Source organism: Thalia democratica, chromosome 1 (assembly GCF_965202585.1).
Source record: "Thalia democratica chromosome 1, ktThaDemo2.hap1.1, whole genome shotgun sequence".
Classification (NCBI taxonomy): domain Eukaryota; kingdom Metazoa; phylum Chordata; class Thaliacea; order Salpida; family Salpidae; genus Thalia; species Thalia democratica.
Genome location: NC_139165.1, coordinates 57,430,123 through 57,456,272, shown reverse-complemented (window position 1 = coordinate 57,456,272; position 26,150 = coordinate 57,430,123). Strand labels below are relative to the sequence as shown.

The window sequence follows — 26,150 nt, the reverse complement described above, 5'->3', positions numbered from 1 at the left end:
TTAAGACTAAAATAGTTTTACTCTGTTACTAAACTTACTCTTTGGAATTAAAGAAACCGCTGAATATTAGTAAGTCAAATTACATCATGATTGAGACGATTTTTATATTGTGTAGTTTACTAGCCTCAATTAATCGTTTAGTAAATTTAAATACTCGGTCATAAATATTCAGTTAAAACTGTCTAGCTATACTTCATAGACATACGATACAGCTTAAGTAAAGTTTCAGACGACATATAATTTAAAATTCTTTCACGGTTAATTTTTTTTATAAAAAGGATATTTGTAAAAATTCAAACAAAAATGTGCCTTAAGTAAAAGATTATAATCAAGCTTGTTAAAATATGTCTTAGTTTTTAGTTTCTGTTTAAGCTTGCTTTAAGTACAGACAAAGTTAATGAATAAAATGTACTAACAAAACAAACAACATCTTTTATTTATGAAAAAGTTTTATAGATGATATGTAAAGCAGCTGTATAGCAAACAATGGACTTATTCAAAAAAAAAATACAATTTTTATTTTATTCATAGCCAATGTATTAACTTCATTGATAAAGTAACGAAAAATATTTATGTTTGTATGTTGTGTTTGATTTGAAGATAATAAGAAATACGCTTATTTTCTAGAGTATTTCGCTTAATTTTCTGTTTTCAATCAATAAATATAAGAAAAAAAAAGTAAAGCTTTTTTTTAGATGATTAAGTTGTAATATATGTTAAAAAATTTAATTGTATTAACTAGTTATACAATGTTTTTTTTCAAGATAAATGAAAACTTATAAATGCTTAAGTTTTTTACGTTTAACAGGGTTGCCAAAAACCTGGAATTCTTGAAAAACCTGGAACTTAATAAATTTCTAAAATTTTGGACAATTTTTTTTTAGAATTTAGAACTTTGAACAAATATCACTAAAAAGCTTGGAATTCTAAACTATTGTTACATTTAAATTAAGAAAATTTAGATTAGATGCGAAAAATATATCATATACATAATAAAAGTTTATATAGTTATCATTTTTTAAAAACATTTAAAGCAGTTTTGCAGTATCTTTTAATTTTTTATTATTATGTAAGACAGTTTGTTTACCTTAAGATTAATTTTATACTAAAAATCGACCAAAATCTTGTTTTTTAAAAGTCTGGAAGAAATTTACAAAAATCTTTGGCAACCCTGATTTAAGTTTGTGTTAAAAATGTTGGTATTGAAAAATTACAACTCTTTTGTACATTATTAATTTTTTTAAAGAAAAAATATGTGCAGGTAAAACTACCTTATCAACCTATATTGTTTTAACTTCAACCTATAGTTATATTTATTAATTGACGTATAAATACTTCAAAACAAAGTAATTAAAAATAGGCTTTGTTATAAATATCGAAATAAGTTTGTAATAACATTTTTACTGACCAAACTAAATCCACATTTACTTTACTACATAAGTTTGTGTAATAAGTGTTACACAAAAATTAGATCTTTTTCGAACTTTCAGAGATAAAATAAATTTGTAAAAAAGTGTAATTTGGGTTAACTTCACTTAAGGTGTACAAAGTTTTTGTTTTTGTGCTTTTTGGTGGTAGATTTTCAAATATATTTATCTGCTTTGATTAAAATTTATTGATGATGTTTACAATGTTCAAGTTTAAAAAAAAACAAATATAAAACTTCTCACTAAAGCCTTTATCCAAAGTGCATCTTATGATGACTAAAATAAAATTTCACGAATTCAAAAAAATGTTTTAGTATGCCGCTAGTAGGCTTTTTTCTTAAAGCAAACTTTTCACAGCTGTTTTTGTATGCATAGCTGAAATATATTTGTTATATTTTTGGTTATCAGTTTGACTCACTTTACAAACTATTTTATAATTCCTAGTATCTTTTTAGTCCAATATACTAAAAAAAAAGCTAAAAAAGTTCATTGGAATTTTTAAAGTGTTGAATTTAAATAAAGTGTATTTAAAGGTACACAGAAAAATACAGTATAAAGTTTTCTTTTAATTTAGACTTACTGTAACTATACACGTGCGTCATAATTTTATGGGCATTTTAACTCAATAAAGTATACTTCCAGCCACTATTTAAGTTTTAGTCACTATCACTTTGTATCTTTTTTGTATAAAATTTTATTGTCTAAAAATAAATTTTTTGTTTTATTATTCAGTTTTTTTTATATTTTATAAACTACTTAAAAAATTTAGGTACAAATACAATTAATAGCTTCAAGAATAATTTGTTATACTAACTTAAAGTAGTTTGTAATTTTTTAGGGTAAATAATACTTATTGATATTTAAAATGACCATGACACTCAAACTTCTCATAATGATCATTTGAAAAACCTTATACTTTTAGTTTTCATTTTGAAATTGATAGCATTGCGACTAAAAAGATTTTAGATCATACATTTCTATATACTAGTTTTATGCAGGAAAAAATTTAATAAAATTTTATACACAATGTTTTTTTTTTTGATCTAAACTTTAACGTTTAAAAAAATAGTTAGTTTTAATCAGTGGTGACGCGTGGTATTTTTGTTTTGGGGTGCGGAAAATTTATGGGAATAGAGTTCTAGTCAAAGTAAAAATCTTTTTTGATTAACAAAACTACTGCATTTAAAACTATGAAAAATCAAATACGTGCTAATGAAGACTTATATGTCACGTAATCTAAATATAGATTTAATCAAAAGTTATTGCCCATATAGTTATAAAAAAAGTATTAATGTAGTTTTCAAAACCTCTTTTTCACGTTATCAAAATTTTATGATAGTTTGTTCGGTATTTATTACCTCACTGCAAAATCGTTTTTAGCTAAAAAAGATTAACAAAATGTCATGTGTAGTAATTTAGAACTACACTCTAAGTCTTTTATACTCCGATAAGAAGTTTTTATACTCCGATAATATGTTTGAATAATTTACATTATCATAGTAAAATCAAAAAACACAATGATTTGAAAATAAACGAAAAGAAGTAAAAAGATATAAATGTTTCAAAAACTAGCCTAGCTTTTCCATAAATGTTTAACTAGCCAGATTGTGTCTCATCACAGTTCTGTTTTTAATTTTAAATTTCTTAAACAAAGTTACAGTTTGAAATGTTTTTTTTTATTTAAAGTGTTTGTACTGTTTTGCTTTTACATAAATATTTTTAATGTTTTTTGCATTTTGTAAATATAGATTTTTTCATGATTTTCTTTAGAATTTTTTATTTCCACCAATTTTAATAGGAAATTTCACCGAGTGAATTTTGTTTACAATGTTAACAATTGTGTTGTTTTCATTAACTATTAACATAAAATAGCTTTAAGTGTTTGTAGTTACTTAATATTGTTCTGTTAAAGGGTATTAATATGGCGCATTCTAAATTTAAGCTAAAATTTTTATGGAAGTTTTGCATTGACGTTTTTAATTTTACTAAATTTGCGCATTATTTTACAGAGGATGCGCTCTGTTTTTAAGCAAAACTAGTCTAAGATATCTTCAGTTACTTCGGCTAGTATTTATTTTTTAAAGAGTGACAACCTTGTAAAAAAAAAGTGCTTGAACGTTTTTTATAAACAGAGCAAAATATCAGAAACAAGTCAAGCTAATACGAGTTTAGCAAACTTTATTAAGCAGTTATTCACTTACCACGACAGAGGATTTGTTTTTAAACTAATCAACATTTATCTTCAGTTTTTCAAACATGACGATGGCAGGGTAAGATTATTGTTGTTTAGTTTTTACTTTATTAGTAATAAATAAGCATAGTTTGGAAATTATTTACTTAATTACTATAAAGGTTTTGTCACGCCGTAAACTAAATTAAAATATTTAGATAGAATTTATTTTATAGAAAAAATAAAATAAAACTAAAATAACATTTGAAAATAAAAATATTAGTTATGTTATATTTTTATATGAGCTAAATAACAGGTTTTGTTCGAGCTAAAGTTTGCATTTATTAAATCAGTTTGTTCTCATGAGCACTTTATTCAATTAAATCTTCCCTTGCCTTGCAAATACAAAAGCGGTGAGTTTTAATTAATGATATTTAGCGGTTGTAGTTAAAATTTTTACTGTTTGTTAACTTAAATACAAACTTTGAAAATTTTACAATGTTTTGCAAAAAGCCAAAACTTAAATACAATGTAAGTTGCACTTATATAAAAAATTATTAAGATGAATATGTAGTTTAATTTTTCTGCAACTATAAAGGGAAGTTCAAATTAAATTTAAGTAGTGTATGATGAAGCATTATAAAACTTTATGTAAATTGCAGACTACAGCTACTCATTAGACGAACAGTTTTGTAAAACGCATTTTCTAGTTGGATTGTTACTAAAACATTTATCTGCAGCTCTTCATTGCTGCTCTGATATTAGATGGATTGCCATAAAAACTTTTAGAGATATCATTGCTAAACAAGTATTTGATGATAGGTCAGTTTATCATTATTAACATTAACAAAAGTATATTTAGTGCGATTTAAAATTAGTACTAAAAAGTTGTGTTGAAGATGTATTCTTCAACTTGATTTAAGTAAGGATTTTATAGAATGATATATTTTCTTTGGCTATAGCACTTGTATGCCAATCCGTTTTAAACAGTTAAATAAAATACTTGAAAATTAAATTTTACGAAGTTGCATTTTATAGTTTACTTAGACTTTTTGACTTGAAATATTAATAAGCAGTTGCTCAGAAAATATTAAATAACTAGTAATTTTCTAACTAACTTAAAATATTTAATAATAGGTATCAAACAAAGAAATCAAAGGAGAGAATAGCATCTTTGTATTTACCGTTTTTGCGTATCATTCTTGACAACTCCTTTTTATTGAAGTCTACAGCGGTCACTGGAAAAACTTATAATAAAGTTTGTCTTAGCTTAAGATTATTTACAAGCTGATTTTTACTACTTTAAAAAATTAATGCTTATGTTTTTAACCAAGGCTAAGATGTTTTGTTGATATTTTCAATAGTTAAATTAAGAGACCTTTTTCAATACTAGCAGAAATATACTAAAAATAAGTTGGATGTATCCTTTTGATTAAAAAATAAAACCGTATTTAAACATTTCTGTCAACCTACTAGTAACGAGCAGAAAAATAGCCTGTTTTATAATTTTGTTTTACCACTATATTTCGTTAATTAATAAACTAAATTGATTAAACTTCTTTACTAAGTTTTTATTTTTTCAGTTTTAGCAGCTATTGTTTACTTTTTAATAAGTTATAATAAAACTCTTTGTTTCTCTTGAAATAGACTAAAAAACAGCGCTTGCCAAAAAACCTGCAATCCTTAAAAACTCTGAAATTTGACAATTTAGGTAAAAACTTTAGGTAACCTGGAATTTCGAATAATTATTTCAGCATACCTTTGGCAACCTTGTATAATAATGTAGTATAATCCTTAATAGTTTTTTTATTCAAAAAATTATTAAGTATGTTTGAACTATTACTGATTGTTTTTTTTTGAAAAACAAGAATACTTTCAACGTTTACAGAAATATTTTAAGTTTTATTTCAAACAAATACAAGAAATGTCAATTAAATTTTTCAGCTTTTTCAGTTACAACTTTTTCTGTTTAAAGAAAAACATATATTAATTATTTTTATACATGTAAACAAGTTAATTGATACTTCCATCAGCTAGACAAATAGCTGCATTTAAATTATTTCATTCGTTTTAGTTTTCTTATTAAAGTAAACTCAATATTTAATATTATTTATTAAACGTATGACGGTTTAAAATAGTCATACTTCAACTTTAAAAAACTGCGCAGAGCTGCATACTTTAAAAAAATCAGGTTTAAATGATTCCTCATTTATAATATCAATATTAATTGATTTTTAAGCATATAAGGATTTTATAAATTTTTCAGTCAAATGTTTCTCGCGAAGTAGATCAGCTCTCGTTAAAAACTGTTGATAACAAAGGAATTTCTCCGAATCTTACACATCTTAGTTCATCTGGTGGAAGTTTAAGAATTAAAAAACCTGACAACGCCGTCATGAACGCTATTGGTTAGCAGTTTTACAATCTTTATAACCTAAATACTATATATATATTAACGAAGAAATTTATTTTACTGTTTTACCGTTGTTTAAATAACTCCACAACCTGGCTTGAATTATAATTAATTGATTTAAATTCGTCCAATTTTTTGGGTATGTGAAGAGTTATATTTTACTGCTACACTAGGTGACAGCCTTACCATTTTAGTTTACGATAATTGACAAAAATTACTCGAGCACGACATTTTAGATTAGAACAAACAAGCATTTATCAAGTATTTAGTGTTAAGTTGGTTTACATTTTTTGTACAAACTTATCTAGAGCAGATTATTTTATTGTTTACTTTCTCTGAAACTTATTATATTAAATAAGTTAAGTGTATAAAAAAAAAATTTCATTTAGTAATGAAAAGGGAAAATTTAATTCAAATCTTTAAATAAATAGTATTTTTTGAAAATTTTTGCTTGAAAGTTGTAGTATAACCAAATTTTTTAAATGAATTATATATTTGATTATTTTCGGTTTTAATTTACTTATAAGATGCCTGTTCAACTCTTTAATCCCCCTATAACTTTAAAGGACGTTCATTTATTAAACTAAATATTCTTAAAATACATACTTACAAAGCTTAACATAAATAAAAATTTAAATGTAGTTTAGTTACCAGGTATCTTGCTTTTATTATAAATACTGTATTATATTTATATTTTTTATTTTTTTAAGCTCTTTTTGTATAAATATAGCTTGAATTTAATTGTTTTTTACAACTAAATTTTAAAGCTAATCCACAATCTTCACTTCAAAGAGGAGGATTAAGAAGTTCTGTAGCCATGGTAGCTAACATTGAAAACTCTAACTCACTTGAAAAATTAAACATTGCTGACAATAAAGTAAGTCATCAACTTTCTCTTGTAAACTAACTTATTGAAGATAATTGTTTAATTTAAAAATAGTTAACTTAGTTTTTTATTTAAGTATACCGACTGATTTTAAAATTTTGCTTAGTACTTTTTTCGGTATATTTATATGTAATTTTTAAAATTGTATACCGTTAACAGTTTTCTAATTTAGAAGTATTTATAATTAGATAAGAATAAAAAAGTTTTAAAAAATGCTAAACTTTTTCGAACTTTTTGCTGTAATTTTAGAGTTTTGAAAGCTCTCTAACCATGATCGAAACTTCTGAAAAGTGTGACATATTAGAAACAAGATCTTTGTTACTTTGCTACCTGCAAATAATTGAGCATTTACATAGCGACGCATTGGTCGGATTCTGGAAAGATTCTACATCTAATGAAATTCTAGAGTTCTTTGATGTACTCCAGTAAGTTTACGCATTTTCTACTTTTAATTTTTTATTAATAGTGCTTTTTTAACTTTTATTTTTCAGGCTTTCGATACATCATTTTAGATATGTAGGAAAGAAGCACATAAGTCAAAATCTTAAGTAAGTTTAACAAGTATATTTTCTTTTACATTAAAAAAATTATATATTTTTATTATTTATGACAACTCAAAAGATTTTTTTAGTCTTTGAGCTAGAGTTATCTAAAAGAAACTGTTTATTGTAATATTTATTTTATTATAAAATTAAAACTTGTTAAAGAAAATTTAAGTTTCTTAGGGCACACAAGAGAACTTGTGTTTTTAAAACAGCGGTCTTATCTTTAGCTCTTTCTTCAGTTTTGGAAATTGTATATTTTATGCAAAACTAATAATATGATAAGCTATAAAATCATGTTTGATACAGTATTATATATTTTAAAACAATATTTTGAAGTGCTTTTTTAAAGAAGTAGAGGGATATTTAACAATATAATTTATAAAGGATTTAAACACTTTGATACTTTTCCTATTTCCAGTTAGTCCACTGTGTCAACTTTCACTAATTGTTGTTGGTGTTATACATGTTTACATCTGTTAAAAAAGTTCATACAATTCAGTGTTTCAATTAGTTCAATGATTTGTATATTAAAACTTACTAGCATGAGTTAGTTCTATTAAAATTATCTAAATTAAGAACATTAACAGATCAAAAAACCCAGTAGAAAATGGGACACTCGGTAAATCAAAAAGTCTAATGATGAGAAACTCAATGATTAGCCTTGGTCATATTAATAAAAACATAAATCTCCTTGGAAGCGAATACTTACCTAGTTTGTTATTCATGTTAAATTACTATTATATTTCGTAGATTTGTAAATACTTTTATTATTATACTACTTCTAATTAAAAAAGGTTTTTTTTTATACATTGTTGTTTCGAAATTAAATTGCAAACTGTTTTTTTTATTACATTTAGTATGAGACATAGTAATTTTTCTAATATATTTTACAACACTACTTGTTATTTATTATATTTTATTTTTTTAATCCTCTCCTAAAAAATTAGTTTGTTTAGTTATGATTTTGCTTAGAGTTTTTAGGATAACAATAAATAAAATTCATTTTCATATATACTTGTATAAAGTTTTGAAGTTCAAGAAAGCACATTGGTAAATTTATATTCAGGTGCAACTTTGAATGATGAAGAGGTTCAAAAATACTCTCAATTACAAAGAAAACTTTCCAATCAAATTGCAATGATCGCACTGGATGTGATTGCTGATTACACTCGATATTTTAAGGTTAAATATATGAGCAAAGATGTGAAATATCATCACTATGATAGCAAGTATAAAAATGGTGCTACTAACAAGGTTTTCCTGAGCTTCTTAAATTAAAGAAATTTTATTCTATGCTTATGTGTTTTGTATTAAGTTTAAATCTATGTCATTAAACAAACTATTCACATATATTGGCTAGGGTGCATCTGTTGCCTCTCAAAAATGAAAATTTTGGAATTTCGCTGAGTAAGATTTTTTAACGTTGGGAAATCAAATAAGTAGGCAGCACAAAAAAATTTGCTTCCTAGCTTTAAGCCTGTTGGAGCAAAATACTTTTGAAAATTTTGCTTTATACCGGTATATTTGATAAAAGGAAAAAAGACTATTTCAATAAAAGTTTATTTTCTCCTACGTTTTTTTAGATAATTACCTGAAACGGTTAGGAAAAGTTCCTTGTCATATTTATAAAATTCTGTATAAACAAAATTTAAAAAAAATTATGCAAAAATAACGAAAAAAATTTGATTATTTTTTTTTACTTTTTTATTATTATTTTTTTTCTTTTAAACTTTTTTAATGCAGAATTTTCTAAATATGGCAAGGAACATTTCCTAACCGTTTCAGGTAATTATCTAAAAAAACGTAGGAGAAAATGAATTTTAAGTGAAATAGTCTTTTTCCCCTTTTTAACTATACCGATATAAAGCAAAAATTAGTAATTAGCTCCAACAGATTTAAAGCTAGGAAGCTAATTTTTTTATGTGCTTTCTATTCATGTGGTTTCCCAACGTTAAAAAAATTTACTCAGCGAAACTCTAAGGTCGGGGCAACAGATGCACCCTAATATTGGCACTTGTTCAGATTATTAACTTATTTTTGTTTGTTTGGACGGGGAATGATATAAGTATATATATTTTATTTCAAAACAAAAATTAATAAAAAAAAATTTATTTGAAGTGTTTTTTAACTTTGTGTTGTAAGCGTTCTTAGTAGACATTTGCATGAAAAACTTAGAAATAAGATTTCGAATATTTATAAATAAATCTTCAAGAAATAGTACTAACCACACAATTTATTTTTGTTTGCACTTCTATAATTTTATTTTAACTTTGAGTGAACTATTAAAAATCTAGACGGAGGAAAAACTATATTAATAAAAGGTAAAATTAGCTTTTTTTAGAGCAAAAATAGTTTTGAAAAAAACTGTTATAAAATTTAAGTATACAAGTAGAAAACAAATCGATTAAAAAAATACAGTATTTGATCTGTGGTATAATCGAAAAAGTGTTTTAGCTTTAGCTGTTATTAAAAATATTTTAAAGTCTAATCTAAAGAAACTAAGATTGAGTTTTATATATTTATGATGATTAAATACGTTTATATTTTTTTATTTTAAATAAATACTTAAAGTTCACTATTTTATTGTAGATAATTCACTGCTTAAATTTTACGTGATTGAGTTCTAAATTAGTTGTTTATGAGAAATTTTTACTATGTGAGATCATTTATTTACTTTTTAATAAGCTGCTACTTTTCAAATTGTAATTTTGACTAAAATGTGTTTAAACAAAGCTTAAAATATTGTTTTGCTTTTTGTATAAGTATTAAAGTTATGTTATAGCATTTTAAAATAAATCTAAGACTACGCTATATGAAAACTTTTATAATAAACACACAGTTAAAAACAAGCTTAACCAAAATAAAATAATTTATTTTACTTAAGTTTTTTTTAATTAGTGAATTCGGTTTATTTTTCTAACAAACTGTGTGTTACAAGTTTATATAGCTTGTTTTCAAATAGAAGCAGCTTGCTCATTCCAATTCGACAAATGAAAACAAAGTGATGGAAAAAATTATTGAAGTTCTTTTAATTTTTTTACAAGTAAACCAATCAGAGAATACTCTAAAACACGTGTTTGCATCATTAAGACTCGTGCTTGGGAAAGTATGTTTTAAATGTTATAATAATTCATCAATTTGTAAGAAACCTTTTGTTATGATATCTATTTTTAATCTTTGCCTTAAAATTCAGTTTGTATATCAAAAATTGCATTTTCATACGTTTCCGATTTTTTACTCTTATTAACAAGATTTTTGCAAAAACTTTATTTTCTTTAGATAGATCTAATTTATTTATTTTTTATTTTATCTCACTAAATGTTATTTATTAAAGTTGTAATCTAGTAATTTCATTATTTAATTGAATAAGAATATTTAGTACAACTAAAAAATAAAATACAGGTTTGTACATGTTTATATAAACTTATTTAATAAGTTAGTTGGTAATAAGTGGTCTAATAACTTGTTTTTATTGGTTTTAACTTAATAAAAATCATCAAAACAGTTTCCCCATATTCTATTCAAAGGATCGCATGATGCTTGTTTTAAATTTGTGTATTACACAATGAGATGTTGTGATTCGTTACTACATAGCACTAGGAGTGAGGCTTGTTCCTTGCTTTATTTAATCATGCGGAAGAACTACGAACAGTCATCTAGCTTCTGTAGAGACTTTAACAGAAGTTACTTGCAGGTAAATAACGTTTAAACCTTTATTTTGCATCTATGGTTATTTTTAAGTCAAAATAGATTTTGAAAACTTCAAGATTAAGTTTTTAAACTTAGTTTAATAAAGTTTCATCTGTAATTTTTTTTCTGAAGTGTTTATATTCAACTGCTTGAATAGTAATTAATTTTATTATGGTTATGCTTTCATTTTTAAAATATAAAACTTAATTTACCATTATTATTACAAAAAATATGAAAGTTTTAGTCTATCATACTTAATAAAGAAATAAAAAATCTAAATAACATCAATTTTAAAAGATGATCAAAGCAGTTTCTCAGCTTATTAGCGAACACGTAGGTATTGGAAGTACTAGATTTCAGTCTAGCTTGTCAATAATCAATACTTTTGCTAATAGTGACAAGGGTATGAAGGTAATAGTTTAATTTATTGTAAAGTCTACCAGTAAAAAAACATTAAACTTTTTTTTGGCCATGAAAACCAACAGATAAAGGTTGACATTTTAAGTGCGTTATGGCTATTAAATTTTTGTGTTTCAATTTTAAACAATAATTTTTGATTATTAAAAATAAAGTTTGTTATAAATAAATAAATTGTTATTACCATTTATTTTTGTAAAATTGTATTTCTACATAACTAGTAAAAAAATTTTTCACTACTTAAGTTGTACTTTTCAATAAAAATACTTTTCAAAATAATAATTTATTTTTTCTATTTTCAAAAGCTACTATTAGCAACTTATTCATTAAATGTATCTTTCTTTAAAATCAGTTTAGTATCATAAAATTGAGTCACCTTTTATTATTAGTGCATATCTAACTTTAGAAAATAATTTCTGAAATTGATGTACTTTTTAATTACTCTAAGCTTCTACTTCGCTTATTTTGCTTTAGCGACTACTTATTTTATAGATATCTATAAATATCAGGAAAACTTAATGTAAATATCGTTTTTCCCACATAGCGAGTAAAATTGTTTTTGGTGCAAATGGTCCGAAAAAGTCAGGAAATTTTGAATTTCTGAAATATTGAAAGAAATAATCAGGAATTTTGCTTAACGACCATCTTTTCAGAAGAGTGTAAAGTTATTGTCAACTAGCTTAAATCAGCTATTATGATTTCAACAGTTGCAACTATGATATTATTTTATGCAAAATACCATTACTCCTTATTTAGCATACTTCATTTCCGAACGACGTGTTGAGACTAACGAGAAAAATTCGAACTGTGCTGCAATCTACATCTTTAATGATGAAGCACCAGCATGATGCGGAAAAAATGATCCAACTACAGCATAAGCTTGCAGATTCATACCAGGATACACCAGAGCTGAGAAAAACCTGGCTACAGTCAATGGCAAACTTTCACATTAAGCACAAAAACTACTCTGAAGTGAGTTATTATAACTTTAACCATTTAAAAATAACAATAAATAGTGGAATTTACCTATTTATTTAGATAAAAGCTATATTTTAAAGTATGGTACACTAAATTTGCTTATATTAATTTAAAAATTAGTTTACAAACTTTTTTAGTAAGGTATTGCAAACAAAGACAATTCCTCAAAACAGAATTTACAACCACAAAGTGTTATTTAATTTAGCATGATAACTTAAACAAACTCCTTATCCTAATTCTATACACATGATAGATTCGTTCAAAATACATAAAATAAATGATTACTAAGTTTTAGAAGCGTTAAATTTAAAGAACTCTTTGTTTATGGCAACTGCAGTTGAAAACAAGCCGTTGATATTCTATAATTCGGTACCAATATTGAACTTTGATTTGAACTATAAAAGTGACCTTTTTTTTTGATAAACTTTATGCATACAAAAAATTATACATTTTACTTGAAAGATTATAGAACTTTAAAAATAAATTACTTTTTTATGATATAAGTCTTTCCTCTCTAAAAGCAGTAATCTGGACCAAACGACTATCACTAATAATCTATTCGACCTTTTGTGACCTGGTTTTGTCCTAATTAGGCACGCATTGTCACAAAGAATCGATTTTAGTTTGTGTGTTTCAGTCTGGAAAATAAGATGAAGCTAGATCATCACAACTCAACGTCTACTTTGACATTGATAGTTTGAATTTGAAATTATAGTCGGCGCTCGTTTTTACTTAATCAACTATTAACTTAATAGTAATGTAATGTTTTCCGGCCGTCACAAGGACATCCCAGAATATCATTTGGGTCGTTGATTGTTGTTGTGGCAAAAAAAATTATTGATTTTCTCTAAATACTGAAATAAAGCATTGTTTTTAAGATGTTTAAAAATTAGCCAGAACAAATTTTTTTGCTCACAAAACATTAACACACAAGAAAAAATTATAGGATCAAATACTTTTAACAATATATACTTATACATTAAACAGTCAACTGAAACTAACTAAAAAAATTCTTAATCTATATATAGTAAAATAGTTTTTATAAGGATACTTACTTATGTATAATTGTAACAGTTTAAACAGTTTTAATTATTTGTCTAAAACTTTTCCCAACTTAACAGATTACTAAGTTTTAAAAAGTTTAAAACTTAAGATTTTTAAACTTTTTAATGGTTTTTAATGATACATTGTTGTATCTGATTTTACAATTATAGCAATATTAAAGCAATTTTTTTTAGTCACTGAATAATCATTAGTTTATAGTTTTACTCTTTTTAAGGAGAGAAAGGAAATGATTAACTATTCCAAAATTTGAAAAAAAAAATATATGAATGCCTAAATATGAATTAAGTACTGATCAAATAAGAAAAACTTTAACAAAAATTCGAATGATTTACTATTGAAATATTTTGAAACAATTAGAGTTAAATTCATTTTTTGCCTTAAATTTATGACTTTATAATTATATTTTTAGGCTGCAATGTGCTATCTTCATATAGCTGCTCTAATCGCTGAGCACCTTAAAAAGAAAAGTTAGTTGCTTTTTTTTTATTTGATACTCCTTAGCGTTCTCTAAGTTTTCAATAGTTCTAGAAATACCTACATATATAATTTATTTGGTAATTTTTTAGAATAAAACTCTATCTAACAAATTAAATAAGATATTCAGCATATGTATATAACTTGTTTTTGAACTTTTTATAATAAAACTTATAATTAACAATTTATATAACATATTTATCATATGTTTTTGTAACAGATCTTTCTGTCATTTTTTTAGTCTATAAAAATAATTTTTTGTTAAAATAGCTTGTAGGTACATGTTTTTTAATACATTAAGATGTTTTTGAGTTCTCTGGCATTAAATTATAACCTTTAAGATTCAATTGTATAAATAATTAAGTGAGTTCAAGAAGTTCATTAAGTGAGTTATAAAAAAAAATATTCATTTTAAATACAAAGCATGCATCACGTATAACTGATTTTGTATTATATATCTTTACTAGCCTGTATTTTATTTTTTCTAACTGAATATAGACAGACGTTATACAAAATTAAAATAGAATTTTTAACAGAAGTGATAACTTACGGTGCATCATATTTTAAAAACATATCAAGTAACATAGAAAAAGATGAATTACTGACTAATAATACTGAAGTTACTTCTTTAGATGATCATACATATAATATGGTTTGTAGTTTAAAGTACTTTTAAATAATATGTGACTAATTCATATAACACAGCTATTTCAAAACTAAATATCTTTTGTGTATTTATGACCACTTAAAAACTAATCTGTTTTGTTACACCTAGGTCAGTAAAATTAACTTTTAATATTTTTTTAAATTAGGATTCATTCAACGAAGTTTTGTACGAATGTGCTGAGCTTATTGAGAAAGCAGAAAGATACGAAATTTTGCAGCATGTATTTGAAATGATAATTCCCTACTACATACAACACAGAAAATATCACGTTTGTCAAAATATTTATAAATAAGTTTAAGCCCAGACCAGGGTTTCCTATTTTTTTTTCATAACGCGCCCTTTGAAAAAATTTAAAACGCAATGGCCCCCCTCGAAAAACATTCTTCAAAAATGTACTGTGAGAAGTGTATTTTTTCTAATATCTAGTGTAAGTTTCAAAACTACCCTTAGATACACCTAAGGCTTTTTTTTGTGTTGTTCTTCGAGAACTCACAAAATATCTAGTAAAACTTTTAAACTATGGTCTTATGGCCCCTTTATAGTCATGGATCCCCTTGGCAGCTCATGGCTCACTTTGGGAAACCCTCTAAACATTCTAAAGCAGTAGTTCTAAAATTTAAATAAATTATAATTAATCAAAAAGAAAATATTTCTGAATGTCAGATTACTAGTGTGAATAATTCTAATCAGTAAATATGTTTATGCCTTAACTCACAGTAGAAGTAGTTATTTCATCCTCTATTATCTCTAGCTCAGTAGAGACTGAAGTCGGATGAAACTTTTTTTCTTAATTTAAAAGTCAGTTAGTAAAATTAAAATTTATTTCAACTATATAACACTCGGTTGGTTTTTCACGAGATTTGTATAACTTTCTTATATATTTCTTTATTTTCACTATTGTTTAGGAGTTATCTGAAGTTCATGATCGGCTGTCGGCTGGTTACAGAAAAATAGTTCAAGTAAACAGAAACCACAAACGAATGCTGGGTACCTATTTCAGAGTTGGGTTTTTCGGTAGCTGTTTTAACGATGAAGATGGAAAAGCGTACATATACAAGGCTGGTTATTTTACCATAAAACTCTAATTTTGTTTTGTTTTATTTTTTAAGATTATTTTTCAGAATGTTAAGTTATATTTATAATACTATTAAGTTTTAAAAAATTAGTAAGTTTATCAAATCTTTTGTAAATTTTTATTTTTTAGGAACCTAAATTAACTCAGTTATCTGAAATTTCTCAACGACTTCAGAAAATGTACGGAGGAGAGTTCGGTACGGAAAACTTTAAAATTATTCAAGAATCTGGAAAGGTTTTATATAGATAACACTTTTAACAACTTATCATAGTACTTTTACTAAAGACTATATCGTAGTTTTTTAAATTTAATGATTTTGAAAGAAGTACAGGAAACTTAGACATAAATAAAGCTGCTTTAATTGTTTATTAGTTATGTTTTTTTTTAACTGAATTTTACCATCATGTTTCGAATTCCATAAAAAATAGTAAAGGTTAGATGTAAGCTAAATGTTTTTTTTTGTTACAAACTTTTAAAAATATAACATTGTAAGCATTGCTACTTTTTTTTGTTAAATAGACATTAAAAAATAATTATTCTGTGGCAAAACAGTATTCAAAGCCGAGTGTGGCTTAAAGTAGGGACATTTTTCTTTTTTTTTAAGTAAGACTATTTGTACTTGCGTGCACTTAGAGATTCTTCTTGTACAAGAAGCTTCACTTTTAGAATCGTTTATAGCTCAACGACAAACAAAAAACAAGAAATAGTAGAATGTTTGCAAGTACGTATATTATGATATTACAATAGTTTCATTGAAGCAAACAACCAGTTCTATTTGGTTCTTCAATAAACAGTTTTATTTGTGATTAAAAAAATATATATAATTTTACTAAATATTTTAGTCATGTGATCAAACAATTTTTTTATATACAATTAGGTTTGTTTAATCTGATAAAAATTAACTTGAATTTAAATAAATCAAAAATATATTAACGTTTTCTTTGAACTTTAAGGTTACACTTAAAACTAAATACTTGAACAAATATTAATATAATTGTAAAATTGTGTTTAAATTATTTAACATATACCTATTTAGTTATTAAAGTTTAATAACTAAATACCTATTTAGTTATTAAAGTTTATATACAAAATTTGTATAAATTTTTATTAAAGCCATGCAAACAAGGCTCCAATAAAAAAAGTATATAAAATTCTACAAATTAAATTAGAGATACAAAGGTTTCACTTTTTTGATTTTTACTAAACAGAATTAAAAATAAAGCTTAAAAACTTAAAAAAAAGTTTGTTTAAGTATGCTATTTCATTAGTAACATTTTACTAGTTGGTTATTGTTTTTTTCCTTTGTATATCAGAAGTAAACCTAAGTTGTCGTAGTTTTAAGATTTTGTTTTTAAATATCGGACTGTGCACTAATCTTTTCAAATTTACTTCTAGCTATCTTTTTCTTTGAGAAATTATTTAAAACAGGTTGAAAGGGAAAAGTTAAATGAAAACATTGGGTATGCGCAAGTTACGTTTGTCACTCCTTATTTTGATGAAAAGGAACAAGCTTTTAGAGTGAACAACTTTGAACAAAATCATGATATTTTTAATTTTTGCTTCGAAACTCCATTTACTACCAGTGGTAAAACAAGAGGCAATATAGACGAGCAGTGGAAAAAAAAGACTATTTGCACAAGTAAAACAATCATATAATCAATATTTTTTCTGAGTATTTCATAGCTAGTATTCTTATAACTTTGGCATTGAGTTTTATTATTTTATATAGATATAACTTAAGTGACTAAAACACTTTTTTGAAGTAATTTAAATTTTTATATAAATTTTACCATTCATTGGCTAGGTCTAATTTCCTGTTTGTTAATTAAACTAAATGCAAGCTTATACACACCATACTTGCTACTTTTGATTTTCAATTTCATATTTTATAAAAGTTTATACTTTAAAATGGTTAAAAAAAATTATTAACTAAATACTTAAATGCTGCATATTTAGTCAGTTTTTTAATATTACTTATATGTGCACAGAAAACAGGATGAGTCAAATTACATGTGCTGTCTTATGATTAATTAAACAAAAATTGTATTAAAAATTTAAAAACAACTTTTGCAGTACTTTTTTCTTTATTGAACTGGTATATGCTTATATCAGTGTTTATATTTTAACGAACCTGCTTCACTAGATCTTTATTAACAAACAATAAGCTTAAAGTTTCAAATATTTGTCAACTTAAATAACAATAAATTAGTTACTTAATTTTAGTTTAATGACAGTAATCAAGAATACCAAAAAAATTGAATTAAAACTCTAGTGTGCATTAGTTTTTTGAAAATATTTCTATAGCTTTAAAACATTTAAACTTTGAGCTGTATCTATGTTATAAACAACATCAGCGAGTATTTTACTGAAAATACATACATTCAAAAAGTAGCTTAGGTAAAAGTTTATGGGATAAATCTAGTTGAAACTATATTAATTATTCCTATTAGATAAAATTTCCCAGCCAATTTTAAATTTAGAATATTTTCAAGTTGTCATATGTACTTAAATCAAACTACTCAAATCAAGAATTTTTTCATTTTTGAAACAAAGTATAGTAACTCTAAATCTAGTAAATTTATAAATCTAGTAAGTAAGAAAAAATTTCAACAAAAATAATCCACTATCAAAAATCTTCAACAGACATAATATGCGAATTATTTATTCATGTACTGCTAATTTGAAGAGGTTATTTATGCCTCATAACCATAAAATATTAAATAAAAGTATTTAAACTTAGAATCAATGTAATTGCGCTGGTGGCTGCAAATATGATTAAAAAGGGGGTAATTGTCGTTTGGAGAAAACTGTTTACAAGGCAATAGTTAACTCTGACCTTAAAAAGAAGCTCTACATCGGGCTTATGCTCAACTCAGATTACGATATGCTAATCATAAAAAATCTTTTAAAGGTGGTGTATATGAGACTGAGCTTTTTTAGTATGTTTGTGACCTAGAGCGCAACAACATTTATTTTTAAATAACTAGGGAGGTGATAAAAAGAGCACAGCCTATAGCAGATGGTAAAAACCCTGTGTGTAGGCTATGATTAAAAGAATCAACTGCCATTATGTATACATTAAAAAAAACGATTGCTTTAACAAAAGGAGCGAATTCATATAGTTGTGTCGACATATGAAAAAGCTCTTAAGTTTCAATAAATTTTAAAATATATAATGTTATGGTCACCTATTTGTAGTTTTGTGACTTTTTATGTTTGTTTAGAAAGAAAGTAAAATTTTAGACTACAATTTTTCCTCTACAAATTTTAATAATTACGTTATATTGTAGTTTTTTTTTGTAACGTTTGTATTAATGTAAAGTACACAACAATTCAATTCGAACTTTAACATCTTATGATAAAAGCAAATAACTTCATAAAATATAAAATTGTTTTTTTTTGAATTCAATAGTTTGCAATAATTTTTTTTTTAAATGTACCTAAGACATTAAAACTCTTTATTTCAAACCCCTGAATATTTAGTGTAATTTTATGAAATATTCTTTCTCGGGCCAAATTTGCATTTTTGCGGGCCGCAGTTTGCCGACTTATGCTTGAAATCATATGAACTATGTAATAAAAATAAATGTCGATTTAATAGCAAACATAACTGTTGAGAATTTTTCATTTTTTTAAATCTAAAAATGTTATAACAATTAAAAAAATTTAATGTTTCACATTAAGCTGAAAAGTCTTTTCCGTACATTAAAAAGAGGATAGAAATCAAAAAAATGAGAAGTTTTGATTTAAAGCCCATAGAAGTTGCTGTAGAGGAAATGAGTAAAAAATGTGCGGAGTTAGAAGAAATTGTCAACAATGATAATATTGACATTAAAAAACTACAACTCAGGTTGCAAGGATCTGTTAACTGCCAGGTTTTGTAGTCTTTTTTTATACAATATATTTATTTATTTTTTCTAACTTAATAAAATTTATAAAAGGCGTAAACTGATATAAAATAAGTTAAAGAGTTACATTTAATTTTAAAACATAATTAAAGGTGAATGCAGGACCTCTTGCTTATGCGCGTGCTTTTCTTGATGAGAGTAAAGCTGAAAATTTGTCTGAGAAAAGCGTAAATGAACTCAGAAATTGCTTTAGGTTATTTCTTTTAGTATTTATGTTTTTTCTTAAAAAAAAAATTCAAAAAAGTTGTATAGTTAAAGTTATAAAATAATAAGTTTTGGTCATTTCCGATTGAGTCACGCTTTGAAATAATCTAAAAGTGCGTTCTCAATAAGTCCTGGTCTTAAGTTTAATACATTAAAATAATATAAGTATGTTAAGTATTACAATACATTGTGTTTGTAGACAAAATTGTAGTATGTGTTGTATCTCAAAAATTTGAATTAGTTTACAGAATGTTTAAATAACAACTAAGTTTATTTTTGAATTTGGCTCTTATTTGAAATGTTTAATTGTTTAATTTTCATAGTGCTTTAAAAAAAAATTACTAGTGTCATGATGTAAATTTTTTATAAAAGTTTTTATTACTAAAGTCATTAAAGTTTTTTTAGGGCCAGTTTCCTTAAAGTTTTGATAAAAATAAAATATTTCCATAACCTCATTATCTTTGCTCTTAAAAATAGTTTTTTGAAAACGGTAAATAAATTGACGCTAAAAACATACTCTAAGGACATGACTTATATAAGGAACTTTAGGACAACTTACCCAGCTTAGAATTTATCGACTAAACTCATTATATACATATAATTAAAGTGTTTCTCTTTTTTTTTTATATCACTTACCGTTAGATTTTAGACTAAATCAAAAAAAATGTTGCATTCTGAAATAACGTTTTTTTTGTTGACTGTATTTTAAATTCGGAAATCTAAACTTCTAACAAATCTCTAACCGCAGAAAGTTTTGCGATATTTGCGCTCAAGCCTTGCAAATAAATGAAGATAATATTTTGTCTAATCAAATTGAGTACCATAAAAGTTTGGATACCAGTTTCAAAATGCTTGTCGAACAGCTTTCCACCATCATGAACGAACAAGTGCTTAGTTTTATCACATTTGTTATCTATTTTTTAAACACACTTAAGTTGCTAAAGTTTAAAGTTGTACAGTATTTTTGTTAAAATTGTTATAATTTTTTTAGTTAATATTGGAAGATGATGAAACTCTTGACTGTACATCAGTATTTTCCTGCGTTTCAATCACTTCATCAATAAAAAACAAGCAACAACTAGGTGGAACTGTTGATGATTCGTCAATGGCGTAAGAATATTTCGTATTATTTTTACAAGCATAAAAAATGACTAGATTTTGTTAACGCTGTTTGTTTTAATTTCTCTTAGTTTTCACTTAACTAATGTTTTTTATTTTGTATTTTTCATCTGCTTCTAATTAAGTACAATAAACTTTTTAGCAAAATGAAAAGAGATGCTTTATATGTATCGCTTCTTTAAACTGTTTTAACTTTTCTAACCCTACAATCATACTTTACTAAAATTATGAAGAATGTTTGTTAATTACTTTTTTGCAGTGATAAGATTTTTCAATATACCTGTGTAAAAAATTTATATCTGGTACATTTTGTTATCACCTGACGCTGTACATATTTTTTAGTTTATACTCTTTTTTCTCTTTAATAGTATAACAAGTTGAAAACAAATTGTTTATTTTCTATAGAATTTAAATTTTGAAAAACCCTAAAGTATTTCAAAAGTTTTAATAACAATTATATTATTATTAATTTTTTTGTTGTGACTATATGTATTTTTCTAAATGCTGCAGTTTTAAACACCTTTACTAATAAATCTTAATCCCTTGTCTTCTTATTTTATTAAACTTAATTTTATTACTCTTTTTTTTTTGTTGTTTCCTAAAGTTTGAACAAAAGATGTTTAATTATGTTTTTGTTATTTATTAAACATGTTGTGGCAGTAAAGATTTTAATAAGATATGTTCATAAGGTTAATACTGTATATATTATCTGCTATCTTTTGTTTCATTATAAACACACGCATAGTAATTTATATGAATAAGAATTTGAACTAAAATCCTTGCTAACTAAAATTTTAATCAAAACATGTTTGTAATTTTTAAAATAGAACAAGAAAGTTATACGTTATTATATTTAAACTTTTTTGTTAAAAATCGCGGGTTCGAGATTTCTTTACGAATATCCCGTTGACTGTAGTTTATCGGCCACTGCACTGAACTAAACACGATGTTTGAACGTTACAATAGTATATAAAACCAAAATTATGTATTTAGTATTACTACTACTAATCTACCGGATCCATTTATAAGTATCCAGTCGAATCAAGATTTTATTTTCAAATTAGGGTCCTATATATTTTTAGTTTTATGTAGTGTCAATAGAGAACAAACTTATGAAAATTAGATGTTATAATACCACTAGCTAAGTAGAAATAACTAGTAAATATATTTTGTTAGAAAGGAAACACAATGTCACTGTCAACTTTTTTATTTGGAAGACTAAGAAAAAATTAATCGCGAACAAAAAAAAATTCTATACAAAACATTCGTCTAAATTTAAATATATGATTTGAGGCTACTTATACTGTAACGAACCACTCATTACACTTACTGTTTCGTTTTAATAAATAATTTCAAAAGAGTTAAAGTTGAAGAATTTAAATGTTTTATGTGATGTCACAATTCGTATTGAGAAAAGAAAATGAGAAAAAGAAGCGTGAATTAAATTTAAGAGAAAAAGTTTAAAACTTAGCTTGCAGACGCGAGTTTGGGGAGACGCGGAGAGAACGCACACAACAACAAGTTGACGATAGGATATTGCGAAGGGTATAAAGAACAATCAAGAAGGGCTTTGTTGTTTTTAGATGTGAATAGAAGACTTTATCGTCGAGTCTATTTTCTGTCCATGTAAACAAAATGTGCCTACTTGGCTCTTTTTAGAAGTCATTGGTAAGACTTATATTGTAATTTCTTTCATTTCACAATGTTTTTATTACTCTTGTATATAAAGTATGTACACTAATAACCAGTTTGACAACATCATTATTGTAGTAAGAACTAGTATATTAAATTAATCCGGCGTTCCATCTGAAGGTCTGTAAAGCTTAAAATAACCGTTTTAAGAAATCTTGCTTAAGAGCAGGTTTATCAATAACAAAACCTAACAAATCAATATTGTTATTGATGACGGTTACAATACGATACGTTTGAATATTCTACCTTTTATGATGTAAAAGAAAACGAACTTTATTTTTATAACATAAATTTAAAATTAAACTTTTTTATACAGAAGTTTGAATTGAAAAGATGAACATTAATTTTTTTAACAACAGTTTAGATATATAAAAGTAACTTAGTAAACAGCATTTACTCAAAACCACGCTATTAAGCTACAAAGAAGTATAATCTAGTGTTTTGAAGTTGTGTAAGAGAATTAAATTTTTATGCTTATCTTAGGAAGCAATCGATTTTGCTCGTACACGATACCAGCTTCATAAATAAGCTAAGAAAAACAGTTTTGTCGAAGATACTTCCTTGCAAACCTGGTGAGATGTAGGTATCTTTTTTGCTTTACTTCCATTAAGATAAAACCTTAGATTTTTAAATTTGTTTAGGTAAACTTTTTAGCAAAAAAAAAACACCTTAATTTCTGTCTCAATCTCTTAATCATCTAAATTTTGTTGCTCGCTTTCGTGAGTAACTGTACTTGTTTCTTCAGGGTTGCCAAAAAACCTGAAAATTGACAATTTAGGCTATAATACCTGGAATTTGTGAAATTTGGAAAAAAACCTGTAATTTTGAACAAAAATCACTAAAAAACCTGGAGTTTTAAACAATTTTTAAATGTTAGGTAAAAAAAATTCGATTGGACACAAAAAACATATCATACTGGTAATTTTTTTTTTAAATTTGAAGTAGCATCACAGTATCTTTTTAATGTTTTATACTACTTTACACAGTTTTTTACTTTAGACTAAAAATAGACCCAAAATTGTGTACTTATAAAAACCTGGAGGAAGTTTTAAAAACCTAGAGAAAATTTGCCAAAAACATTTAGCAATCCTTGTTTCTTTTTCAAACATGGAGCAGAACGACAAACATTCATTAGAATAGTCATCTTAAGATAGTTTTGTTTCAAAATTAATAGGCTATTGCTTTAATAACTAAGCTTTTTTAATTTCTTCTGAAAGCCTCTTCTACATTATTGCTAAGGCCGTAGAACAACTTCGACCTGTAGGACTATTCGCTTTAAAATTGAAAATTTTTTAGTACTTCTGTAGGGAGCGGGTCAGAATGACACAGCGACAAAATGACACGGTCGTCAAATAAACACGGTGCGTCACTTTGGCACAGCGAAAATATGACACGGTACGTCACCTTGGCACGGTGCGTCAGTTTGGCACAGCGACAAAATGACACGGTAGGTCACTCTGGCACGGTGCGTCACTTTAACACAGAGGGTCACTTTGGCACGGCGACAAAATGACACGATGCGTCACTTTGGCATAGCGACAAAATGACACGGTGCGTCACCTTGGCACGGAGGGTCACTTTGGCACGGCGACAAAATTACACGGTGCGTCACTTTGGCACGGAGGGTCACTTTAGCACGGCGACAAAACGACACGGTACGTCACTTTGGCACGGAGGGTCACTTTGGCACAGCGACAAAACGACACGGTGCGTCACTTTGGCACAGCGACAAAATGACACGGTCCGTCACTTTGGCACGGAGGGTCACTTTGGCACAGCGAAAAAACGACACGGTGCGTCACTTTGGCACGGAGGGTCACTTTGGCGCAGCGACAAAATGACACGGAGGGTCACTTTAGCACAGCGACAAACTGACACGGTGGTTAATAAGCGAGGGAAAGATTTGTTGTGAAACTTCAATCTTCATTGGTATGGACAACGATATTATTGTTCTAGGAAACTTTTCGGTTTCCTGTCTTCTAACCGGTTTTGTAGAATAAGCAACAATCACATTGATTAACTTTAAAAAAAAAAAGACCGCAGGAATTTTTGATTGTGACTTCATAAAATAAGGTGAAATACGTAATGTTTATACCTTCTCTTGTCAATCGTCGTACTTATAAACAACATACTCATTTTTAAGCAGTAGCAAGGTGTTAGGTGTGCTTAAAAGCTGTGCTTAATAAACGACAAATAGTTGTTTGTATCAAACAACGTTCACAAAGATGCAAAAGCAGCAACTTTTTTAACAAAATACGACTGCCAAAATTAAAGGGAATTTATTTTTGATTTCTTTCGAATGGAAAAACTTAAACACAGTTTAGTACAAGAACTTGAAACGAGTAAAAAAAAAAGAAAATGACTTGCCATTTTGCGACTAGAAAGATTAAAACTCATATGAACACATTTTTTAAACTTCAGCAACATTCTGATTTAAAAAATACAATCTACATTTTAGATCAATCATTCAGCACATCAAAACAATAAACTAGTAGATGTTAATGCAGAGGAAAATTTGTTTTATAAACTAAAACTCAGACGTTATCGAAAACTATTTTTCTGCTGTTGTAATTCTAAATTCTAAAGAGGTTCTTATTTTACGTTTTTATGCTTAAAGAAATTAATACTTACGCTCTTTTGGCGACTTAATAGGTTGCAATTTTAAACTAAAATACTGCGTTCCCTGACGATCTACGTTAGTAGCAACATCTTCAAAAAATCATTGTGCACTTGACTTAAAAGATCGAAATTTTGCGCCTCTATGCGACTTATGTTAGTTGCAACATATATCGTGCACTTATAAATAGAAACATAATGCTCTTTTGCAAATAAAATTGTGCACCTAAGCACTAAAAATGCATAGATAAAAGTATAAGTACAAATAACCGCAAATAAACTAGTTTTTTTAGCAAAACATTCCCTACATCAACCATCTCTTTAAATAAAACTCAATAAACCACTAATACACACACTTGTAATACAATTGTAGAGTTGCTTTAACAAAATACAATTTTTTTTACTATTATAATAGTGAAACTTCGCAAAATAAAACATTATCGCAATTAATATTGTCAAGATTTTAAACTCGTTAAAAAATTGATTAGTAATTATCTAAATTATTTTCTCGCTCCATTTTTTAATGGATTAGGCGTCTGATTTCTGTTAGAATATTCCTAAAGCTCAGGCAACTCGTGGTCTCCAATGTCTCAATACAGATATTGGAGACCACGGGTTGCCCATGGTAATTAGGTAAATAAAACATCGCTTTCACCAATTACTCCCAATTGCCCCATACTTTCAAAATGTTGTCTGTTTTATATCAAAAGTAAATAATTTTTCTTTTTTTTACTTTTTCATCAGAAATAAATTGACTGCTAATTAAAAAACAATATTGTTTTAAAATTTTAGAAAAAAGTTTTT

At 26.1% G+C, this 26,150-nt stretch overlaps 1 protein-coding gene across 4 annotated transcripts in view; it reads left to right on the top strand.

The window, feature by feature from the left end:
- Positions 1–21,539, top strand: part of LOC145828679 (dedicator of cytokinesis protein 9-like) — a 74,082-nt gene extending 52,543 nt beyond the window's left edge. For 2 of the 4 annotated variants that reach the window (XM_082936445.1, XM_082936437.1), the window contains exons 23-46: positions 3,560–3,697; positions 3,914–4,010; positions 4,260–4,419; positions 4,735–4,855; positions 5,864–6,005; positions 6,778–6,887; positions 7,146–7,321; positions 7,388–7,444; positions 8,029–8,153; positions 8,508–8,695; positions 10,404–10,547; positions 10,947–11,135; positions 11,429–11,542; positions 12,305–12,520; positions 14,001–14,058; positions 14,602–14,717; positions 14,878–15,000; positions 15,638–15,790; positions 15,937–16,041; positions 17,236–17,446; positions 19,492–19,682; positions 19,808–19,908; positions 20,668–20,806; positions 20,911–21,539. In XM_082936445.1, coding sequence (XP_082792571.1) covers positions 3,560–3,697; positions 3,914–4,010; positions 4,260–4,419; positions 4,735–4,855; positions 5,864–6,005; positions 6,778–6,887; positions 7,146–7,321; positions 7,388–7,444; positions 8,029–8,153; positions 8,508–8,695; positions 10,404–10,547; positions 10,947–11,135; positions 11,429–11,542; positions 12,305–12,520; positions 14,001–14,058; positions 14,602–14,717; positions 14,878–15,000; positions 15,638–15,790; positions 15,937–16,041; positions 17,236–17,446; positions 19,492–19,682; positions 19,808–19,908; positions 20,668–20,806; positions 20,911–21,033 — 3,297 coding nt within the window. In that variant the 3' untranslated portion in view covers positions 21,034–21,539. The remainder of the gene's footprint in view (positions 1–3,559; positions 3,698–3,913; positions 4,011–4,259; positions 4,420–4,734; positions 4,856–5,863; positions 6,006–6,777; positions 6,888–7,145; positions 7,322–7,387; positions 7,445–8,028; positions 8,154–8,507; positions 8,696–10,403; positions 10,548–10,946; positions 11,136–11,428; positions 11,543–12,304; positions 12,521–14,000; positions 14,059–14,601; positions 14,718–14,877; positions 15,001–15,637; positions 15,791–15,936; positions 16,042–17,235; positions 17,447–19,491; positions 19,683–19,807; positions 19,909–20,667; positions 20,807–20,910) is intronic. The other 2 variants (XM_082936458.1, XM_082936451.1) reach the window with 2 other exon arrangements.
- The last annotated feature ends 4,611 nt before the right edge of the window (positions 21,540–26,150 follow it).